We start from the raw sequence: 24,057 nt of genomic DNA, 5'->3' as shown, positions 1-24,057 counted from the left end.
CAATCCAGTCCTGTCTGTTTTGCCCACATCACTGTTTCTTTTTCACTATCTTGATTACAGATCAGAGTAGTCCAGGCTTAAAATTGTAGTTGTCAGAACAAGAGGTCACTTGAGTCATTGCAATTTCCAGAAATGTGGCTTATGCCCTCAGAATTTTCTCTGGCAAGGTTTTATTGAAAATGAAACATATTCCATATCACCCTGTTTTTGCAAAACTTTAAAAGAGCTGACAAAGTGGGACAGAATGGCTGAAGGGTTTCTGCTTGGGTTTTTTTGACTTCATAAACATTAGAACAATACATTCCTGGTTTGGCCACTTTTATGGCTGACTGCCTGCACTTCTGGTAAAGAAATAGTTTAAATGAACCAAACTGTAAACTGATGCCCTATTGCAGTCCTGGTGGGCAAAACATTTTGATTTGCCTGGGAACCAAACTCTTCACTGCTGTAATTCCTTTGATCTGTGCAAACCTGACTTTTGCTTTCTTTAGTTTTTCAAACTGCAGCTTGAGTTTTCACATGTATTTTTTTATGGTAAAAATTACATTTGTCTGTAAAAATACAAACCATGATCTGAATGCAGTCTTGGTCATCTAATACTGTAAAATTAGAAACTGAAAGCTGAAATGACACATTCAAGAATATATAGTCATTCTAATTCATATTAGAGGAAACAAAACGAAAAAATCATGAGATAGAATTCACTAATTTTTTCCTTTAAATACCAATCTTATTCCCACAGTAAGATTACTAGCTAGTAAGTCTAGCTAGTGTCTAGAAAGCTGATTTTCAAATGTGCACCAATACTTTGCCCATAAGTATAATCTGTAAAGATGCATGTGGAATACAGATGTTAAAAATATTACATCAAATTCTGGTCCAAACCAAATTATGTTCCTATTTTGTACCAGTAAATCCCCAGCACAGGTCAAAAGGCACAACTAGCACCCAACAGAATAAAAGGTGAGCACTGAGAAAAAGCTTTACTGTATCAACCACACTGAAGCAGGAATAAAAAATATTAGCATAAAAAACCAGTAGAAAGTAAGCTACATTTATTCTCTAAATAGCAGGGGGAAAAAGTCCATAGTATTTGTGGTTCTCAAATGCTTCAGAAGATTGCAGAGTATTTAGTGGAAATCTTTCAAAATTGCCAACTGAACTGATGGACATCTTGTTTGTACATGTTACATTACCAAAATTGGGCATTGCTATATTTAAATGAGATTTTGTGGAAGCTTTTCAGGTCTTACCAGTTTCAGACTAAACCAAACAGTGGTTCATTGAAATTGAAACATTTTCCAGTCAGTCTGGCCTAAAGACAAGCCTTAAGTGACTTTAATTCTGGAATTGTTTCAATTTAAAAAAAAAAAGTTTAAAGATGCAATGCTACTTATGTTAATTTGGTTTTGCTACACAGAATTTTTTCCCAGCTTTTATATTTATTAGTTATATTTCCAAGATTTTAATACCTGCCTCTAATTTCTTTTTCATTTATTTTGTATTCTAGATGGGCTGTGAGAGGTGTAGTCCAGGTGGGAAAGGCTGCATTACAGTGTTCAGAAAGTATGCTAAAAAGTGTAATTCTTAGTAGCATCAGCTATATCTTCATGGGCTAACAGCAGCTAATATATGAATCTAGCATCTGGGACAGTCTGACACCAATAAGCCAGTTAATTTATAACAAGATTCTCTTTTCTGTTTATAAATATATATATACCAACAAAAACTTACTGTGGTCCTCACACACCCTAACACACCTACTTTTACTGTTCAAAGACAGCCCATTTTAAGAAAAATGATACGTGCCTTACATGAACACAGTTGTCCTAAAATCTGCAGCTTTATCTTTCAGGTCCAGCAGTAATTCCTGTGTTTTCCTGCTTCTGCAACCTTTATACATCCATGTAGGCCAATCCCAACAAACCTGTAAGAAAAAACCACACGTTTCCCCACTTTATGAACACAATTCACCCTCACAGACTATTAAGCCTGATCTAGTTCACTAGGAGGCCCAGCTCGTGGCTCTAATAACTTTGCTCTTTGAGTTAATTATTTTTTCACATTCCTTGCTTTGTACTACTTTGTATTTGTAGTTACAAAGCACCTTGAGGTGGTGGGGTGAGGGGCAGACAGACCACTCTTACCCATCTTCCTCCACTCACTAAACAGTTGCACAAGTTTGGGTTCTTAGGTAACTCTATAAAGACTTGGATGTGTTTATTATCAGTCTTGCTTTGAAACTCTGTATCCCTCCCTGGAGAAGACCAAGCCTTCCACCTCACACTCATCCTCTTCAGTCACGGGGATGACTCTTACTTCATTGTTTGAAGGAATCACATACTTTCTTCTAATTTTGTGTATCCAAAAGTGAATTCCTAAGTGAATTCATGACCTTTCACCTGAAAAGGACCAGTCTGCCCTGATCAAACTGCTCTTCCAGGAACAGCAGCACATTTCAAAACACTCAACTTCTCCTGGTAGTGACAGATCCTATGGAAAGGATGGTGAGAGGGCAGTCATTACAGCAGGATTGCAGGCCTGAGCAAATTGAAAGCTGGTCTTAGGATGTTTGCAGTCCCCTAAAACAAATGTTCTTGCACTGGGCATTTGAAAGTGAAAATTGTACTGTGCATGCCTGGTGAGCCCATCAGATGTGCTGGAGAAGTGGTGGTTTTACAGACTAGCACAGCTGAAAATGAAGCCCTGAGAGGAGGTTACAAATTACTGCTCTGTGCTTTCCACAGTTTAGGGGAGGTGACGTCTTGGGGATCCCATCTTTAGATAAAAAGACATAGGATAAAAGGCTGAAATAAATTACTCATGATCATTAGCTTCTTAGTCATGGGAGAACTACAAAAAGCACCTACAACTGGTTAGATTTGCATGCTGTGCATTCATCCTGTGGCCTCAGTGAGTTTCTCAGTGGAAGGAACAGAGCCTGATCAGTGAGCTGGAAATGCAGCTCTGCAGGATGCTGCCTGCCCTCCTCAGTGACTCTGATGATTACTTCATTAGGTTGTTTAATGGAGCAAATTTTCTACCTCCACCTAGATTTTAAGCCAGATTGCTCTTTTTCTAACTTTCCATATATTCACCTACTTCAAACCTTTCCAGAAATGACAAAAAGCAGAGCAGCAGCAAGCTATACTACTTTCAACTGACTTCACTGCCTTTAGTTCAGGCAATCTGAGATGTCCTGATATTTAAAGTGACCTATGAAGCTGATCTTTTCATTCAGAACCAAAAATATTATTTCAGGATTTTGATAAAAAATATATTTACAAGTAATTAAAATGTAGAAAACAGAAGTGAGGGTGTTTACAGTAAAATATCGAGGTGTTCTTAAGGTACCTAAATAATTGTAAACTCACTTCAGAGAGAAGTCACACAACAATCAGAAAATTAGAATTAAGGTATTTGGTTCACTTAGTTTTTAAGTAATTAAAACCAGTTTTTAAAGATGTATTTACATTTTTATGTAATTTTTCCCAGCCTGAGAATACCACTCAAGGCTATTATTCATGGAGTTCTTAAAACAAAACTTTGTAGAAACATTCATTCTGCACAATAAGGGACATACAACTCATTAGCTAACCTCATTAGGCTCCCAGTCCACAAAGCAGTACAGAGCATCTAATCTGAGGTTCTTAAGCAATTTAGAGCATGAAAACTAAGCAAGCTTCTTGTTCCCATAACCAAGAGCCACAGTCCCACTGTTTTGGTGCCCAGCACCACCCTGCACATTTCCCTACCCACAGTCCCCACTAGGAATGTGTGAACATGTAAAACCTCCTGCAACTGCAAAGCACTGCTGTTTTCCATGGCCACTCTCTTCCTACTGGGCAAGGAGTAGGTAAGAAAATGGGTTTGGCAAGTAGTGATCACAGAATCAATCTGCATCAGGAGAGATCATCTAGTCCAACCCTCTGCCACAGTCAGGGACTTCTTTTCTGCCATGGGCAGGGAGGTTGCACTAAGTCCTATCTAAACCTGAACATCTCCAGGGATGGGGTATCCACAGCTTCACCTGGACAACCTGTTCCTCACCCACCCCTCATCATAAAACATTCCTTCCTTACAAGCAATCTCCCTTACAGTTTAAAACCATTGGCCTTCCTCCTATCACCACAGGCCTCAGTAAAAAGTTATTCTCCAACTTTCATACAAGCCTTATAAGCCTTATCTTTTAAATGAAGAAAGGCCAGAATAACAACTTCCTGTAGTCCTCTCTTCTCCAGGCTGGGCAAATCCAACTCTCTCAGCCTGTCCTCAACAAGAGAGGTGCTCCAGCCCTCTGATCATTTCTGTGACCCTCTTCTGCCACCGCTCCAACAGGTCTGTTTCTTTCCTGTGCAGAAGATGCCAGACCTGGATGCAGAACTCCAGGTGGGGTCTCATGAGAACAAAGAAAGAGGGGCAGAACCCCCTCCCTCTCCCTGCTGCCCACGCTGCTTTGGATGCAGCCCAGGACACAAGTGGCTTTCTGGGCAGAGAGTGCACATTGCCAGGTCATGTCCAGCTCTCATCCACCACCATCCCCAGGTCCTTCTCATTAGGGCTGTTCTCAATCCCTTCATCCACCAGCCTGTACTGATACTGGGGATTGTCCCAGTCCAGGTGGAGGACCTTGCTCTTGGCCTTGGTGAACCTTATGGGTTCATCTGGGTCTCCTGAGTCTTCTGAAGGACATTGCCAAGTACAGACTGTTTCTGCAGCAATTGAACTGTCCCCACCAGTCTGCTGTCCTGGACAGCTGCTTCCTGCCCTGGGGCCAAAGCTAAAAGCAATGTGTGAGCTACAGCTGATAATTAACATTAGATGGCTTTTGTGCCTGTGAAAAGCAAACCACTCATTTACATGCCTTCAAAAAGATACTTATGGAAAATAAAGTGTAAAATGGAAATTAGAAGGTCTAGGTGAGAATTTGACAAGCAAATAGTCATTGATGTAAGAAAAATTAAAGGGAACTTTGTTACAATATTAAAAATGCAAATTATGGATCAATGGCACTCCCAAGAAAATAAAAACAACAATTACAAAGAATAAAGCCTCTGTATGCCTATTCAAATACAAGTCTCAGAAAAACACAAAGAAGTTTAATAAGGATTGTAAGAAGTAGGGCATATATTTTACATGAAAGGATATTAAATACACTCCTCACCTTGGAACAAGGAAAATGTGATAAATGTATATAAAATCCTGAGTGGAGAATGATAATGCACTTTTTTCTTAACTTAAAAACTACAGTACACCACATAAAATTATCAGGCAGGAGAATTAAATAGATAGATGTACTCTATTCCCTTTATTAAATCATTAAACAAATTATCATAAGATTTTTTGGATACCAAAAAAAAAATTAGTATATTCCAGATTGTCTTGATTCCTTAATTTTATAATGTGGAAGAGTTGCAAGAGCAGAAAAAAAAACTTTTATGTTTTGATATATGCTTTCTCTCAGTATCTATTACTGGCTACTGTCAGAGGCAAGATGTTATTTAGATGGTCCTTTGATCTGACTGGCTTAGTCAGTCTGAAGTTTTACACAAAACAAATAATCACCCCTGTTTAGCTTTTTATTTTTTCCCCAGTAGAGAACATTGATTACAATAATATTTTTCTTGTAATAAAAATACAAAAACAGCAGAAGGATTACAGAGGAAATAACATAGATGTTATAAAGTGATAAATTTAAAATAAAACGTGGGCAGGGTACATCCAACACTGTAAGAATGAGAATGTTCATGGGCTAGCATACAAACCTTCTCATTAAAATCATCTAACTATCTAATAGTACCTTAAGTCAGTAACATGTGTATATATCCACAAAAACATGGCTAGAAAAGATTTATAGGAATTATAAAATAAGGATCTTTATTACTAGGTGAAGTGGCTGACACAGTCTCTAATGACAGACTTATGAAAGGCCTAACCATGATCATGATAGGCCAAACACCTCTGCCCATGCAAAGGAAAACCAGAAAACCACACTCCTGAGTGTGCTGACAAAATGGAAAAACCAGTGCATATACCTTGCTTCTGGGTTTTAAAGTTGGTTTTTCAAAGGCCTCTTCAGAAGATGTTCAGGAAAAGCTACAAGCATGATCTAGAGCATGGAAAGCAGCTTCTCTGAAGAAAAATTTTAAAGATTAATTATGATTGACTTAGGAAAGAGCACAGAAGACTAAATGTGCTATAGGAAAGATGGAGCAGGAGTTTGGAATTAATTCAAGGCAATTAAATGATGGAAGTTTCTTAAATAGTTCTCTTACTTTTCTCTTACTTCTCATGTACGTCGTAATTAGACTGTGATAAAAAAGGTGATTGAGCCTAAAACTTAAAAAGGAATTAAACATTTCTATGGATTTTGAGAATATGTATAGTTCTAATTAATCTGAATACCCTGGAATATTAAATGTTACACTTTGAGGATAAATCAGTCTCTGACTATCAGAGATCAGAATGAAATCTAACATTGAAGACAGGTGCACAGTATCGTTATTTGACAGCCACAGGGCTACTTGCACCTTTCTCAGAAGCATTTGGAACTGACCACTTTTGAAGGTACAACAATGCAGCCATATGGAATTTTAAGTAAAATTCTGGTTCCTGTACTCCTGTTGTGATAAGAACAATTAATAGTGCTATGGGAAGAGGTGGAATCAAGCCCAGTTGCAGCATTCCTCAGTTTTGGACTGATGTCATTTATAGTGGAATGAGGAGTCAATGGCCCAAAATGGGAGAAAGAGGAAGAGGAAAGTAAAGGTGCCTTTTTGATTAGAACCCAGGGCAGACTGGGGTATTAAAAAAATCAACACTAGTTAGAAGGGTTTTTAGAAAAAGACAAAAAAAAATACAGAAAAAAGATTGCCATTGTCATACTGTGCTAGCGTAATCACCTAACACTGCAATAATATTCTACTTAAAAACAGTTGTATCTTCCTGAGAAAAAAATCAAGTACTTTCAGTAATAATTCTTATGATTGAGAAATTTAGTGACTGCTTTCTTCTAAAAATACATGTACTGTCTTCCAAAATGAGAATTTAATGCTTTCATTTGTAGCTGTACACACCTAATGTAATAACACTCAGTTTATTGTTGCAGTTACTGAATGCAGAACTTAGCTGCATATTTCCCCTTTATTTTTGTACTTATAACGTTGTAGAAATAACACATGCATAGCAGGAATTGATTCTGTGGCATTTGACCATGTCCCACTGAGCTGGGAAGCAAGCCTGCAAAATCATACTCATGAGAATATTCTCCCCAAGTCAGGTCAGTGAATAAAAGCTCCTCACATGAGTAAGGCTACAAGAATAGACTACAGGAGGTCAAGGTCAGTGGTGAGTTTTGGCTGAGTCAGGGTTGGAGGATAAGGCCCTTATGAATCCTATAAATAGCTCATTGTTTAAAGAGGTCAGACCTAATTCTGGAAGTATTTTGGAAGAAGAAACCACTGCGTGACTGATGACGTACACCTACCCAAGCCTCTCTGCTTATTAATGTGACATTTGTTTGGAACCAACATATAATAAATAAAAGATGTTTTTAGGATGTTCTAGGAAAATGTATTCAGATTTTTAGAGAATAATTTGAGTATATTTTAAGTGCTGCACAGTATCAAAGAAATGGTTGTTAGAGTACACAAATAAGGTATTAAAAAGCAGTGGATTGATCCTGATGGCAACAGAAAAGCAGGCCAAGCAAGCTAAAAGTAGGTTTTACTCACCTGACTTCAATCAGCTAAAAGCTCATACCTAGACTCCTTTTACAGTAAGTCAGGGGAAGCAAGTGCCTCTAGTACCATTAACCCCATGCTAAGGCTGCAGTGTGGCAGAAACTGACACTGACCTACGTGAGTACCAGCATCAGGAAAAGCAGTATCCCCAAGGTCTTTTGCCCAGAATGAGTGGTTTATTCCCAGTTCTGTAGAGCAACTTCATTTTTGTTGACATAAGGGTTCAGTAACCTTGATAGACAGCTGACATTACTGAAACCATCCTCTTCCACCTCCTTCTTTCCTCCCTCAAGGTTACTTTTCAGTTGGATCAGTTCTCTGGTCTGGAAACTATGCCAGCAGTGGCTGGGCAATGGACCAGAGCAATGCTGGGCAAAAATGACTGATTCTTTCAAGTTGAATGTCAGAGAAAGGCATTTTGCAAAGGGTCTGAATGAGCCATGTGAGTGTAACACTTCACTGCCACCAGTACAGGGAGATCTTCTATTCCCTTCCCCTCCCTGCTGCCAGGGCCACACAACCACTGCTTCCCTTTGCAATGGATGTGGACTTGTAAAGGCCTTTTGTGACTGGAGACACCTTCATAAACTGGTAGAAAATTAAACCATTAAAAAAAAGTAAATAGATTTTAGTGTGTTAGCCAGTACGCTGGATTACAGAGGTTTTAGATGGACACGAGAGCTGGCAAATGAAGAAAGAGGCTGAGGGACCTGGGGATGAGGAAGGGAGAAGAAAACAAGGGAATGAAGTCTGGGTCCATCCTTTCAACAGTCATGAGCTGTTAGATCAGCTGCCCACCAAACTGCACCCTCAGGGCCCCCTTCCATATTACACTGGATATGATCTAATTGGAGGCAGACATGGGAAGAGACTTTCCTCCAGGCCTTCAGCTGCACATTCCCAATAGGCAGGGGAGCAGAACTGAGGGGACAGGAGAACCAGCATCCACAATCAGATAAAATGCACCTCAAATTAACTGCTAAAACCAGATGGTATCAGCTACCCTCTGGAGTTCTTATATTTCCTCATTAACCAGAAGGACCCTAGACAAAAAACCTCACACTAGAACACTATATTCAAAGTGCCTGAAGCTCAGTGAGACAAAAGTCAGACTGATGTGCTTATCCTGTGCTGTCCCTGTCTACAGCACTGCAACCTTACATTTTGAAGGAATGCATTTGTGTTAAATATTTCTTTCATTTTACAATAAAAATGATAATGGAAAGACATCTAAAAAGTCTAAGAAATTGGAACTGATCTGCTGATATATGCATTATTATACTAATTCCCAGGAGAATTGCAACTCTGTTGCAAAGTATTGACACTGTCCTCTTGCAAAGTGAAATCAAAACTGAAACATCACAAAGGAAAAACACCAAATTTCTAAACTCTGATGAATGCCAATCAGGCTGGAGCTGAAGAATAAACATAGAGCCAAGAGCTCCTCCAACAGCTGTTGAGACAGTGTGTGCTCACAGGGCTTTCATCAGCACTAGCAGGGGTCAGTCTCTGGAAAGAACAAAGGAGCCTCAGAGCCTGGGCCATGGAGGGAGAAGCAGCGGAAACAAAAATGCCACTTGGATGACAGTCAGAGAATTCCCTCAGTCCCACTTGGATGACAGTCAGAGACATCCCTAAGTCCCATTCTCTTCCCCTCCCTCACTTTGAGCAATACCTTAACTGTTTCAGGAGCCTCTTTCACTCATGTTCCTGGCTTGAGCATGTTACTGACTTCAGTAAAGCCATTTAAAAGAAGGTGCTGTTTAACATGAGCATGAATAGCCAAATTATTTTTTCATTAGCAGTTGAAAGACTATTTCCTATGATGAATTATTAAACAAAGCATACAAAAGAACTTCCATGAAGCACTGGATTCCATAACAGATGCTGACTGATTTCAGTGAAATAACTCAGATCTATGTTGATATTCAGTGATTAAAGAGACTCAAAAAAGGTAATCTCAGACACTGAAATAAAGGTACTTTATTCTACTAACTCTGAATTGCACATTTTACTACTAAAATATTGATTTCAATTTGCATCTTATTTGTGTTGCCAAGAAGATTTAGTAAACACATTAAGCACCAACTTCAGGAAGAAAATTTGTGTATATTTTTTGTGTTTGAGTGGATGAAAACATTCAAGGAAACAACTGTCTAGACATGATGACAATAAACCCTCTATTACTGGAACGGTGGGAGAAGAGGCTGCCCTCAGTAAGCAGTACTTCCCAAAAAAGTCATGAACTGTTTGCCAGGCTGTCATGTGCTCAAATAATTATTTCAGATATTCATTCTTCATAAGAAGTCCTATGTATAATTTCCCAAAGTGGAACACATCGATGGTTTATGGATCTGTGTTTTTGTCCATGAACAAAGCTTTGTTCTGTTGAGAGCTGAAAGGTGCCTTCAACCCATCCCTGCCATGTCAGGCTGCAATGCTTCATCAGACCCACACTTGTGTCATGGCATAATTTTGTAATTCTTGCAGTATGAACTGTGTGAAAAGGGATTATAGGGACACAGGAAGTTAGCACAAAAATTGTTATTAGCAGTAAAATAATGCTGATGATGGTTTTCAGTAGGGCCATCACTGCTCTCTAATGATTTCCCTGTGGTCAAGACTCAATCCAGATAAAAATTCAAGGGAGATCCTCCAGTTACTAAGGCAGGAACAGATTTCTAAATTAAAAAGAAAATAGAGAAATTTAATTTGGCTCTTTTTTTATGGGAGCTTTAATTTCACATCCCACTCCTGGAAGTTCCTCCATTGGGATCAGCTCTTGTGCCTGCACAGCTTCAGACTGGAACTAAAAACCAAAATTAAGTGAGTCAGATAATCAGAAAAGGAAACTGAGTATAAATTGAGAGCAAAATTCACAATTTAGTTTCATAATGCAACCAAAAGTGACAAATGGGTTATAACATTAATTTCACCTGACAGAGATAAGAAAATGAGTTGTTTCTTTAAACCACGAGCTTCTTTCTCTATCTAGCAAAGTCGGGAGATGTTATCAGAAATATATCAGGCTCTGTCTTAATTCAAAGACTGCTGAAGGGTTTTTTTAGATGCTTATGGCTTTTTCATCAACTGTTTAATTTCATGTATCAGGTTTAAGGTGGCCTGATACTCTAGACTGAGTTATTACTTGAACTCTGAATGAGTCAGCTTTGTGGTTCCTGAGGAATGTGTTGTGCTTCTAGGAAGTCAACTTGGAGCTCTGGGCCTGTAGATATGGCCTCTGATGTGCATAGCCAGACTGATGGCTCAAGGAATACAGAGTTTTACATAATAAACATGAACTATAGATCTGGGTACAGGAGACTTTCTCCACATAAAAATCTCCCCTTTTGCACATATTAAAGAATCAGTCATTTCATTGGCTTTGTTTCCCTCCTTTGCGTGCCTCTCCAGTTGTGTCATTCTCAAACTCATGAAATAGCCCCATCTTTTATCTTAAAAAACGCTCCCATTCAGGACCTCTTGTCTGTTTTCTACTTTCATGTCTGAAATAAATACTCCAGTCACATTTTCAAGCTTTATTTCACAACAGTGAAAATTTAAGCTGAAATTCTTGCACAACCACTTATCAAGGGAGCTTTAAGAAAAATGCTGAATACAAAATTTGTGGTAAAATTGTAAAAGTTTGCAATATGAAGATTGAGAAGAAGAGCATGTTTGCTTTGCATTTTGATTATCAACCTGCCTTTCATCCACATTTTGCAGACATACCTGATTCTGATCTGGTCTTTTTATAGCTCCAGATCTCAGCAGTGATGGAGGAAAACTTGGTACAGGGATTAGCTCTTAGAACAGGCTCAAGCTGTTCTGTATTTGGGTATGTTGAGCTTGGTGTGTGTCCTCACAGCCCCTCCCCACTTTTATACCACCTTTAACTCGCTGATATCAGCCAGCACATTTCAGAAGGGTAATGGTAATTAGGCAGGCTATAGATAGCCATGGAGTAGCACCTTATCAGTGCTACAAATATTTTCAACAGCTAAAATAACCCCAAGCAAACAAACCACAACCTCCCCTAAGATAACATGAAGTTTTACCTCCTTTGCAGATGAAAAGCACAAACAGGCCAGGCCTAGTCTGAGAGGACATCCCAAGCTTTGCAAGCAGTTTACAGACAGACACTCCATCTATTCAACAAGCAATTTCAGAGTGAACAGCTTCAGAAAACAGGGATGCTACTTGAAGTTCTGGAAAACATCAAATGCTTCCTGAGGGATCACAAGCAGGGCAACTCATCACGGGGCCTCCTGGCTTGTGAACACCAAGTGACTGAAGCTCAACTCCAGGCCTCACTGACAGGCTGCTGCCCGAGGCCCCTGGAGTCACTCTGTGGTGAAGCTTCCTAAAGGATTGCCCCTTCTTCCCTCTGGTGACCAGTGACAGGATGGAATGGCCTGGAGCTGTGTCAGGGGAAGTGTAGGTTGGATTTTAGAAAAAGGTTCTTCACCCAGAGGAGGGAGGGACACTGGAACAGGCTCTCCAGGGAAGCCGTCACAGCACCAAGAAGCGTTTGGACAACGCTCTCAGGCACATGGTGTGATTCTTGAGGCTGACCTGCTCAGGGTCAGGAGCGGGACTTGGATGATGTTTGTCAGTCCCTTCCAGCTCAGAATAGTCTGTGATTCTGTGATTCTTCCAGCCGGCCTGAGGAGGAGCCTGTGCGCCCGCTCCATGGGGAAAACGAGAGCCTTTGAGTCGGCGGGCCAGCAGCACGGAGGCGGCCGGCCGCGGGAGGCTCGGAGGCGCTGTGCCGCCGCGCTAGGAAGCGGAAGGGCCGGCGGCGCCGGGAGCGGGCCGGGAGCCGCCGGAACCCCCGAGGGCCGCCCCCCACGCAGGGGGCGGGCTGAGGGCAGCCGAGCCGGAGCGGCGGCGGTCCGGGCCGGGGCTATGCTGCTGCGCCTGGTGCCCGAGTTCGAGCTGCAGAGGGACGTGCTGCCCTGGCTGGCGGAGCGGGGCTGCGCCGCGGCTCTAGGTAACGCTCCGGGAGGCTGAGGAGAGCCCCATCCCTCCCGCCGGCCGTCTCTCCCTCTCTCCGGCCACCCTCCCGGCCCGCGGAGGAGCCGGGCTGCGGGGAGGCCCCCGGGTGCGGGTCCCCGAGAGAACCCTGGGCAGGCCCGCAGAGGGAGCTCCGGCCGCGGGGGCCAGGGGATGGCGGCGGGGGAGCGGCCCCTGGGCCCCCCTGGGTCCTCTCGGCCCCTTGGCTCCCCTCAGGTGCCGGGGCTCGAGGGGAGCGACCCTCGGGTGCCGGGGTTACTTGAGGTGGGCAAGTTCGCTGTACTCAAGGAATTTCTGACATGCCGAAAACACTTCTACACATCTGCTACACTCCACTTGTTTTTTCTTCCTGCTTCTTAACACGTTTGGGGCTTTCTCTTTTTCTTCTCCCTTCCTCCCTCCCCCCGCACCCCGGCCAAAAAAAAAAAAAAAGAAAAAGTGTTAGCATTACTCTCTCTCCCACGCTACTCCCCTTTCTAGTGGGAAAAGCCCCACAGCCTGAACGCTTTGGTGTGCCTGGTAAACGAGTGCTGGTTTAAAATTAGATGCAGCGTCAGCTGTCACAGCACCGTGCGATCGCCGGCATAGCGAGCGCTCGGGGTGGTGGTTGGAAAAAAATGACCTCCCGTGTTCTTGGCACTGTGGCTGTTTGCTTGTTATTCGTCTGCAGAGCAGCTGGCTCAGTTCTGCTTTTCAGAAACTGATGAAAAACTTATTCTAATAAAATAATAATACAGTAAAAATTATTGCTTCAGTAGCAAGACCATCGATACGCAAGTGTGATGAACTTGAACGTCTTCAGTTGCTTTTACTTAAAATACTTAACTTGCTTCCCTCATTGAGGGGCTGTTTGGTGACAAACCAGAAAGTGTCAGCTTGGAGAATAAGGGAGTTATTTAGCAAGCTATCATTTAAAAATCTGTTAAAAAATACTTCACATTTTCTACAATTACTGAACAATTATTGAAAGGTATACTGAAGGGATCTGGGGTAAAATTCTGAAATTCTCCATGCATAATTGATTAATCTATGAATTTATCAGTTCATCAGTGATGAATTCAAAGATAAGTCAATCTATATGTTAATGAAATAAGGGTCTCAAAATGGCACTGACTTGTGTTTGGGAAGGAAAAAATTGTGTTGAATCTTTTAAAATGTAATGGAGTCTTCCTTCAATAATGTCCCTGTTAATACAGAAGCATAAGACTCTAGTTTGGAGGGTGCATCTGATCAAATACCAGTACTGCTGTATTGCATTTAAACTTATCTGTGTATAGTGACTTCCTCCTCATGCAGTGCTGTCGTATTAGGAATGTGAAGGTGGGAGGTAGGGATTTGAAAAGATTAATTTAAACATCAAAGAAATATCTAATCACAGAAAGCAAGTATAATTTTTAGGAGTCACGGTACTTTCTGTCAGTGTTTTCAGATGTTACCTATTCATATTTATTATTTTCTTTCCTAAGGACTTGAAAGCACTCGATAGCATGTGAGAACTGCTAATTGCGTGAGAGCTGGGAGTAGCTGTGATGAGAGGAAGGGAGCGGCAGGCAAAGTGAACCAGCCTTGTTCTCTTTATTCCACTTGATTTGGTATGAGCTGCATATAATGGTCTTCAGGAAATCAAACTCTGCTTCCTCCTGATTATGTTGCTAAAAGCTGTGTGCTGGGCAGGCAGGCTGGGTTGGCTCATTTGCAGCCCTTCATCTGCTGGTCTCAGCTGTGGGCATGAGGAAGGATTTGTAATTCTGTGTGCAGGGTTTTACTGTAGGGGTTTCCAGGGGCAGAGACCATTGCCACTTCTTTGCCTCCATATTCCCACTGACTGTTTTCTAGAAAAGAGCAACTCTTTTCTGACACAGAACTTTTTCAGCTCCTTTAAGATGTCTGTCTGGTGATAGGTAAATTCATTGACATGGACCTTCTTCTCTACAAATATTCTGTGCCGAGGAAATATTGCATGAGAAAATGTGGAGACTGTAGTACTCATCTTGAAAGTTTGAGGTGGTTGTTAAGTTCCAGGAAGCTTCAGATAAAAAAGAGAGCATGTTACCTTAGACTGTCCCAGCTGTCACCATCTAGCCCTAATATAGTGGTGTTATAATGTACTTTGAGTGATCTGAAACCAATAGAAAGTGATGTGTTGCTCATTGTACAGGAAGGGTTTTCATTGTCCTCCCACAATCAAATGGAAAATTTACTTTCTTCTGATAATACTTGAAAACAGTTTTTTTTTTCTTATCACTGCAAGCTGTACAAGCCAGTTTGTAGTATCAGGCTTGTTAAACTAAGTTTCACTAAGTGTCTTCCTTCTATCAAAACTTTGTGATAACTGCCAAGTAAATAGTGTCAGACTTGACTAATGCTTGCAGAAGGTTGAGGAGAGTTCTTTATGTTGATGCTTACTGAACTGCAGGCCACCTTTATTATATAATTGAGACCAATCATACAGCTTCAACCTTACTAAGGGCAAAACTTCCACTTCTAGTAAAAATTCCATCACAGATAAACACATTTTTGATGGCTGTGGTGATGAGAAAACATAAAAGCAGCATCAGAAAAGCATGTATTTTTCTCACCTTGAGTACCATATTTGATTTTTTTTTTGGTGGTTTTCTTTTAAATTTGTACTGCTTTGTCCAGATATGCTCTTCTCTTTCTGTGTCCATCCTAGCTTCCTGCTTATCTGTTTCTATTTTAACAGTACTCTTTCATTCACATCCCAAATAATTTTGTGTCCTGCATTGTTTAGTTCCCTGTACTTGTAGGTAGGTTGTATGTCTCTCTATATGGTATTTGACCTTATGGTTCTTTGGATTTTGGTGGGTTTTTTCCTTAATTTCTTTTTGGAGGAGGAGGAGCTAAGAATGACACAGGAGAGGTGCTGTTGGTGTTGTAGAACTAATGTCTAAAGATGTAGTTTATTTTCAGGCTTTCCTTTGAGATGCTGAAGGGGCAAGTGTGAGCAAATGATATTTTCCTCGGGCTGGTTCTCTCTTCCTGTAGTGGCCAGAGGACTGGAGTATGGCTTAACTGTCTGAACTCTATGTTGGGTATAGTAAATGAATGCAAGGGGGTCATTTTGGTTTGGTTTGGTTTTCTTATTCTTTGCAAAAGCACATTCCATTTTCATAACAAAAGGTAGAGGTAATTAGAATCATAATTCTAATGAAGAGGTAGGTGTTTACAAAAATATTTTTTCTTGCATGTTTTGAAGTCCCTTAACTATCTGTGTTGAAGTTTATCAGATTTAAATCATGGTGTAAGAAGTACTCCCTCTTTTTCCAGAAAGGTGTAATTTTGGCATATGCAAATAAGTATTTACAAGTAAAAATGTATTTAGCATATTTGCTTAAAGTGTGCATAAATTATAGGATGAACTATATAAAACAAAAATCCTGTATCTCTTTGTACTTCTTATTTCAGACACTTCTGAGAATTCATCAGCACTCTACGTTGTAAATGTTGAAAGAAATGGAAAAATTATTTATACCTGGAAGGTAAGTCCACCTTGGAATTTAAAAAAAAATAGTTGAGAATAATACTCTATGTGAATCTAATTGAGTTCTTGTAGTTTAATCTTTTTTGAAGTAAGCATTAGAACGTGGAAACACAACTGATTACAACCTGAGGGGGTTGGGCAGTGGGAAAATACCCGTCTCCACTTCAGTCAAAGGTTAAGAATGATGAAATGGAGACTAAAGTACTCACCTGATTAAGTCAATAGGGTTTTTGCCCTTGATTTTTTGCTGGCCCAGAATCTCCCCATGAATGAAATGCAATTTCTTTAAAACACTTCATAAACACATAATTTCACACTCAATTTCTTAGTGAAGCCTATTAAATTCATGTGCATTGCTTTACTTAAAGTTTTCTCCTACTAAAATGTTTTAAGATACCATTTATCTAGCACTGTTTCTGCATATCCCTGTCTTTAAGATTCATCTATAACACTTTATTGCAAGTAGTCTGAAGTAACCCCTGTTTATTTGATGCCTTGAAGTATCTAGAGCTGGCTTCTTAACATTGGATTCTGCTCTCCATGGTACATGTTTTATTTTTACTTCCAAGTGGGTTTTCTAATGGTTTTAGAAAGTGAGACTTTGTCTTCTTCTCATTGTTCCTCTGATGAGACAAGCTGTGCTTCTTGACTGTGCAGCTCAGTCCAGAAGATTCTGTAGATCCAGCTGGATCCTGGAGGATCTTGGTTCTTGAGGAGCAACTCCAGTAGAGTAGGGGTGCTTTTCATTCCTCTCTGGCTCAACAATGCTAAAACTCTCCAGCTTCCCTAGGGTTAAGGGAAGAGGTGAGGCTTCACCAAGGCTTTAACTTTAATATGCTTTCACTGTGGGTGGATGTTTCCTTTAGTACAAGCATAGGGAGGGGAGCGTGTACAAGGCAACAATAACCATAAAAACAGTTCTAGAGTGTGTCAAAGTTTGGGGTTTTTTCATTGCTTGAGACCCTAGAAGACTTAATACAAATGCACATGTAACTCAGCAGGAGAGCTGGTACTCTGTGTGTGTGGTGTTGCTGATTTGTAGCACCTGTGGAATCTCACACTAAGCTTTTTGGGGCCTCTGACAGTGTAACTGCCTTGTGTGCTCTTAGGCTCTTGCAGCTGGCACAGGGATGAGCTGTAGCTCAAGGTTCACATGTCTAAATGTAGGTGTGTGCCTGCATGCTGGGTGTTTCAGCTGCCACTGTAGTCTGTAGGGATCTGGCCAAGGCAGTTGGTGGAGCTTAGGGTAACTGGCCACTGTAGCCTGTTCTTTGGGAGGATGTAAACTAGACTGAGCTGGCCTGCCTTGTTTCCTCATGGATACAAATAGAAAACAACCTTTGTCTTTTAAGTGAGAGACAGTCAAGTGTATTCTGTGTGCAACCAGGGGAAAGTGGACACTGAGTTTTATTTTCAAGCTTATTTTAGAGTATTGTGTTGTACTGTGGTTTTGACAGTGTCTATATTTTGTGACATTAATAGTTAATGTAAAGGAAGATGTTTTTAACAGAAGTGAATTCCATTTGCAAGGTAATGCAAGTATCTTCAGAGGACACTTGAAAACAAGTGTCCTAGTTTATGCCTAGTCATGAGCATTGATGTAGCTCTGTTACCAGTCCTGTAAAATGTATTTTTCAGTTTCTGAGTAAGATGGTGTTAACATTTCAAACACACTTGAAAAAAAATAGTTATTTGTGAAACCACTTGCTTAATCTTAAATTAGGAGGCCTGGAGCCTGTGTCTTAATATAAAGACATTTTGTTTTCCTTGTTTAAATCAGAAGTCAAAGACTTTTGTCATTGCTACAACAATAATGACACACTCAGAAATAGACCCCTTAGGAAGCAAATACTCAGGCTTTTGTTTCAACTTCACAAAGCACGATGCCATAAATTTGTAAATAACCACAGATCTCTGCCCTCTCCCCCTAAGCAATTGTTAAAAACAATGAAGCTCACTGTGGAAGTAGAAGCCTGTGTGGCTGGATTTAATGTCAGTAGTTTAGCAATTTAGTGCCCATACCCAGAGTACATTAATACACATCAGTTTGATTTGCTATCTAGTATATGCTGAAAAGGAGAATTTTCTTTTTTAATATAATTGGAAAATTTAAGGTATGGTAAAAATTAAGAAGTAGTAAAGTTTTGATTTGTAGTCCCAAACATTTCTAAGTGCCTCAAACAAAATCATCATATATTATTTATCAGTAAGCTAGAAAGGATATATATTATGTTACTCTTCAAAGGCAGAAAGCTAATGGTGAGCTTATAAAATACTTAGCCTTCAAAAACTGACTTCCTAAGGCAGACCTGAAATCCTTTTTCCAGGCTACAGCCAGATCACTGGGAGCTGATTTTTGGTGATGTTTGATGCTTCTGTGCTCCCTTTTGACCCACCAATTTGGTGAAGTTCAGAATTCCAGCCTTAAATCTCCAGGGGCCAGAGCATCCCTATTGATTCTTGTACAGACATCTCTCTTCCTGGCCCTATTGCCTGTGACTAAAACCAGTTTAGAAGCAAAGTGAGAGAGAGGCATTAGGTTTATGCAATGGTTTGTGGGCTGTGGATTGGCCACATTTCAGGTTTATCCCATGTGTTAGTTCTAAAAGGAAAAAATAAATCTTTGTTCTCTTGGAATTAGAATTTGCTTTCTTGGAATTAGATAATTAACTGCCTGTTTATATATAGGACAGAGAAGTGTGTGAGTGTGTGTGTCAAGGGGCAGGGAGAACAGGGAGGTAGGAAAAAACCCCCAGTGCTTAACTTTGTGTATATTTATATTGCTAGTGCTAATTTGTTTTTATCTATAGGGAAACCAGAGAAACACTCACATTGGATTGTATGATCTTCAAACGAAACAAAACGAGGTGAGAGCAATACCAGGTTTCTCTCTGGTGACAACAGTGCTGCAGTGTTTCAGATTTTGATGCTTTGCAACACAGTATGTTAGGTGCTTAAGGGGTGTGTCCTTGTTGGAAACAGAAAAGATGAGGTGTTGGAATGATTCTCAGTAGTGTTAAAATGCACCACCTTGCAGAACATCTGAAAGATTGAGAGTAGTAAAGCATCATGTCTGCAATCTTCATTTCTAAACAACCTTTTAAACAGGTCCTTTCCACTTCTCTTCATATTGCACACATGTGCCAAGAAGTAAATGTTTGGAGTTTTCTTTATATGTGTTTATTCTTGGTCTGTTTGGTGATACCATTTTAAGAGATTATTTTATTCTAAAACTGAACACACTGCAATTCAGTAACTAAAATCACGACAACAAGTTTTTGAAGGTGTCCCCATAATAGTATGAAATGAGTGAAATTTTGTATTTATATAAAGGTCTGCTATGCTGCTCTAGTGGCAACATAGAGCTCAAAAGAACCATTAAAAAAAAAAAACATGAGAAAAAGGAGAACTATTACAATTGAAACTTGAAATGTGGTTCTTCTGGGCTTAAAGTTAAAATCTGTGGGACAGCAGTGTTTTCCTAAGAAGCAATTAGATGGTTTCCTTTATGGATTTTGAAAAAGCACAGTTTTTAACATTACTGTGTTTTTCTCTGTAGCACCTCTATATGTTTGAGAAGAATCTGCACATAATCAGCTGTTCAGTCAACAATGAAAGGACCTTATTGGGTAAATATGTGCTTTATCATTAGATTTTTTTGGTCAAGATTTAGTTTAGTAGAATGATACATTTGGGTTTAGAATTACTTAAATGTAATTAAATGTTAATTAAACCTATGTGTTGCCCACAGCAGTTTATTAATTTCTGTGGATCCAAAATCAGATAATGTAGGTAACAACATAAAGACACAGCTGTGACAATATTGCAGTTTTATTAAAACATCTAAGACACACTGCCCCTCTGTTCACTTTCTGCTCCTGCATTTGTGCATACCTGCTACATCTAAAAGAGCTTCTGATGTTCCTTTAACATACATGTTTTGGTAGAAGAATTGTGATGCTCATTCTTCAAGGATGTTTGATAAGATTAATGTCCAATATGCACACTCACTGTGGTTGTGTTGGTGTTTTCTCCTCCCACAGCAGTCAGCTTCTGTCAATACTCAGAGGAAGAAAGAGCAGCTCAGCTCTTACAGTCAGGTACTGCAAGTGGATTTCTTAATGCTGTTTGAAGTATTGGGCCTTTTTGCTTTCTTTCTCAGGTATTTCTGTTTAAAAAACAAACTTGCTTACATCAAAGAATATTATCTAAAACATGTTCTTTTTGCAGTGTCCAAGTATTTAACCTTGCTAATTGAAATTCATCCCATTAATAATGTGAGAGTGCTAAAGGCTGTGGATAGCTGTGTTCGAGTACAGGTAAAGTATCCAACTAATCTGAAGATAAGCCTTTTTAATCTGCTATGCTAGAGAGAAACCATGGTTTAGTGCAGAAATATCTCATGTTATCTTGCAGCTGTTACAGAGATAATATCCCCTGTTTCTTCAGAGAAATAAAAAAATGTCATAAAATGAAACTTCATAAAATGTTTGGTATAGAATATTTCTCCAACATGAAGGTTACTTTTTTATTTCTCTTCAGTCTTCCAAAGTTTGCAGTTATAGTGACTGGTGACTATTAGTATGTAATAACAGCTATTTTTATTAATTAAATATCATTAGTGTGTCTGATTAAATTGAAAAATACATAAATACCCAGCTAAAAAACCCCCAAACATTTTAGATAAATGTTCTAAACTACTTTGGTTTTTACTTACTTCTGTGAAATTTTCTGTTTAGTTTCTTTATCCAGTTGAAGGCAGAAATGCTTCTAGAGAAAGTCGTCTCTTGCTAGTTTCAGAAGATAAATGTGAGTTAATATTTTCAAAGTACATTGTCATTCTTTTACTTCAAGATGATTGTCATAGTTTGTATTTTTGGTAGACTTTTACTGGGGGAAAAAACCCAGGAAAAAGAAGGGTGTGAGTTATTCTAGGTATTCCAAAGGTCTTTCAAAAACTGTATCATTTACCAGATTTTTTTCCAATGTTAACAGAATGACCATCTTTATCTACAATTAGTTGCTTAGCTCTTGCATTCATCAGTTATCTTTATTTCTAAAAAAGCTAAAATAGACTCCTTATAGCTGCCTACATAAATCCAGAGCAAATCAATTGACTGAAAGATGTCATTTAACATGGGAAGTGGGACAAGAATAGAGCAATAGTTCCTTGGATTCAGATAACATTGTATGTTCAGCCTAATCTAATGGCAAGGAATGGATAAAATGGACATTTGGAAAAGACTGGGTTTTCCCAACTTATTACAGAGTGAGATCTCTTATTCCATCCCCTTGGAGAGACCCATCTTCCCTGAGCTAGACACCAACCTTGGGGAGGTGGCCTTAGGTGGACAGAGCTAAATCAGAAACACAACATCTGCTGGGTGGGTGTTGCACTTCTCATGCAGGCCAGCTGTGCATAACTTCCAGGAGTTTGGTGTGGGAAGGGCTGTTTGTGGCAGGAGGTGAAACAGGTCAGGGATGGTCTTGGGCATGGGCAGGCAGCTCTGCAGACTCTTTCTTTCCATGGGTGCTCCTTGGCTTGGTTGGGCACATTCAGTGCAGTGCCAAGAGTCACTGCTCTTCAGGCCTGGGCTGTGCTGAGGTGGGCAGGGAACTCTTTCCATGAGGGGTTGTGACTGAGGCCACTCTCAGCTCAGGAAAGGAAGAGACTCCAGGTCTCTGTGTAGGCACCTGTGCTCATGTGTCACAGATTTCCTCTTGCACTGGAGTTGAACTTTCCTGGCCCTGAAGTGTTCTTACAGAATTCTAAGAGGTGAGCTTGTTTAATAAGCTGTATAAAAGCATTTAAAATTTTTTTTGTAATGATTTTTTTAAATTTTATTTTAAAGATATTGAACAATTTGACATCCATGTTGTTGCAGAAGAAGAACACAAAGTGGTAAGATTCAAAAATCTTTGATTTTGAGGTTTTTTTTACTTTAATTAATTTAGCTGAAAGTTCTGAAATTTTTTTGTCTTATGCTTGGGCAACACAAAGTTTATTAAAGAAAGCATGGATTACTATGGTAGCTTATGCAGATGACCACAAAGCTGATTGAAAAACTTTACACCTTGTAATCTCTGAGGAAATTTTTTTATTTTACTGGGTTTGTTATGTGTTGCTGAATGCTTCTGTGTGTTAGAAGTTAGGAGTAAATATAGTGTTTATTAATTCTAAAACTATTTTAAATATTTGCAACCATTTAAAATATTTTTAGAGTTGCCTTCCTAATCTTGTCTGTTGTGACTCTGTGTGAACCCAGTAGAGGATTTACTTAAAAAAACAAATGAACAGAAGATGTAAAACTTAGATACAGCCCAAGTACAGTGAATGTTCCAATCTTTGTTTCCCCTCATCTCTTTTTCTAACATGAATTTGTCAACAAATTGTGAATGTTCTTCTTGAAAGACTTATTGTTAATGAGCACTTGTCTAATAATATAACAAAATAATGTCCAATATTGTAAATGATTGTGTCAGGAAAGCCAGTGTTTTGTGTTATGGAGGTGAATGTAGGCTTTGGAGGAAAAGTTAAGGGCCTGATTTTTGTCCCTTTGCAATCTTTGGTGGTTTTCTCAGTTTGTCATGACCCTTCAAGCAGATGTATTTTATATGCTGGACTACAGTAGTGGAGTAAAGACTTAAGTACAATCAGAAAACAGATCTGATGTCCTTCTGACAAACAGATTTGTTTTGGTTGACATGAGATCTCCCTGTATCATGCAAGTGTGCATGTATACAATCCCAGGAGTTTTCACAGTACTAGCCTTTGCTCTACTCCAGCCCTCTCTCTCACATGGCTGAGACTTCAGACAGAAATCTCTTTTGGAGCTGACACATTCCCTTCAGCAGTTAATGTAGCTGGTTCTGAACTGCCTGTGGTATTTCCCTCCTCTCTGAGGAAGGGTGCCTCTGCTATTCTTTGTTCACTTTGAGCAGTTTAAGTGGTGAATTTCTTGCAAAGGAGGACTGAAAGAAGAGATTTGTTAGTAGGTGTACTCTGAAAACTGTGCTTCTGATCTCTTTAAACTGAGCACCTTGCACACAACAAAAGTGGACTTCATGCTGCTGACAAGGAGCCTGTTCCTTCCAACCTCCTTGCTCTCTATGTGTGTTCTTGCACTGCTTTTCTCTTTAAAGCACAGACTGTGCATAATTGTTGCAAAACTTTATTTGATGGCTTCTAATATTTTTATTCTTTCCCTGTAGGTGATTCAAAAGTCAGGTCAGCTTCCAAGAGCCAAAGTTGTAGATGACCTCGTTTGGGCACAGTGGGATATGATGGAGCAAAGACTCTTCTACATTGTTCCAAAGGTGAGCTGAAAGTCATTCTTGCAGCTTTCTTCTTGCCTGTCTAGTGACAGTGGAGTTTTAAGTGTGGAGTAGCAAGTAGGGGTTTGTTTTCATTAGGATGATCTTTCTTGTTCTTGCCTCAAATAACCTAAAGCAAAAGCCAAATTTGCTGTAGCTGCTGTTGTGCTTGGTACATTACAAGAAGACTGGTCTTAGTGCTTTCTATAAAAAAGGTGGGCTTGGTAAATTTTTTTTTCTTGCTTTAGAAAGGTCTTTTATTCAAAAGTATCTAAATCTATCCAAAACTGCTGTGAGTATACTGCCTGTCTTCTAGAGAATTCACATCTAGAAAGTAATTTGTGTGCAGACTTACTGAGAGACCAAATGAGGACAGGTTCTTGGCAAGAAGCTTTGAAACTCTCAAAAAAACCCAGGGTTTGGGTTTTTTATTTTGTCTGAGGGACTAATTGCACTTGATGCATTCTCTGTAAATAAAATAAA

At 39.7% G+C, this 24,057-nt stretch overlaps 1 protein-coding gene across 3 annotated transcripts in view; it reads left to right on the top strand.

Annotated features, from left to right (window-relative positions):
• Positions 1–12,435: 12,435 nt before the first annotated feature.
• GSAP (gamma-secretase activating protein) overlaps positions 12,436–24,057 on the top strand; it is a 45,482-nt gene continuing 33,860 nt past the window's right edge. Inside the window, exons 1-9 of one of the 3 annotated variants that reach the window (XM_071423984.1) lie at positions 12,436–12,735; positions 16,185–16,258; positions 19,071–19,127; positions 19,820–19,889; positions 20,304–20,360; positions 20,491–20,579; positions 21,000–21,069; positions 22,113–22,162; positions 23,473–23,577. In XM_071423984.1, the coding sequence (XP_071280085.1) occupies positions 12,651–12,735; positions 16,185–16,258; positions 19,071–19,127; positions 19,820–19,889; positions 20,304–20,360; positions 20,491–20,579; positions 21,000–21,069; positions 22,113–22,162; positions 23,473–23,577 (657 nt within the window). In that variant the 5' untranslated portion in view covers positions 12,436–12,650. The remainder of the gene's footprint in view (positions 12,736–16,184; positions 16,259–19,070; positions 19,128–19,819; positions 19,890–20,303; positions 20,361–20,490; positions 20,580–20,999; positions 21,070–22,112; positions 22,163–23,472; positions 23,578–24,057) is intronic. The other 2 variants (XM_071423981.1, XM_071423982.1) reach the window with 2 other exon arrangements.

This window comes from Agelaius tricolor, unplaced genomic scaffold (genome assembly GCF_023055355.1).
Source record: "Agelaius tricolor isolate 1412-34295 unplaced genomic scaffold, bAgeTri1.0.p SCAF_3, whole genome shotgun sequence".
NCBI classification, from domain to species: domain Eukaryota; kingdom Metazoa; phylum Chordata; class Aves; order Passeriformes; family Icteridae; genus Agelaius; species Agelaius tricolor.
The sequence above is the reverse complement of the archived record's forward strand: the minus strand, read 5'-3'. Positions and strand labels throughout refer to the sequence as shown.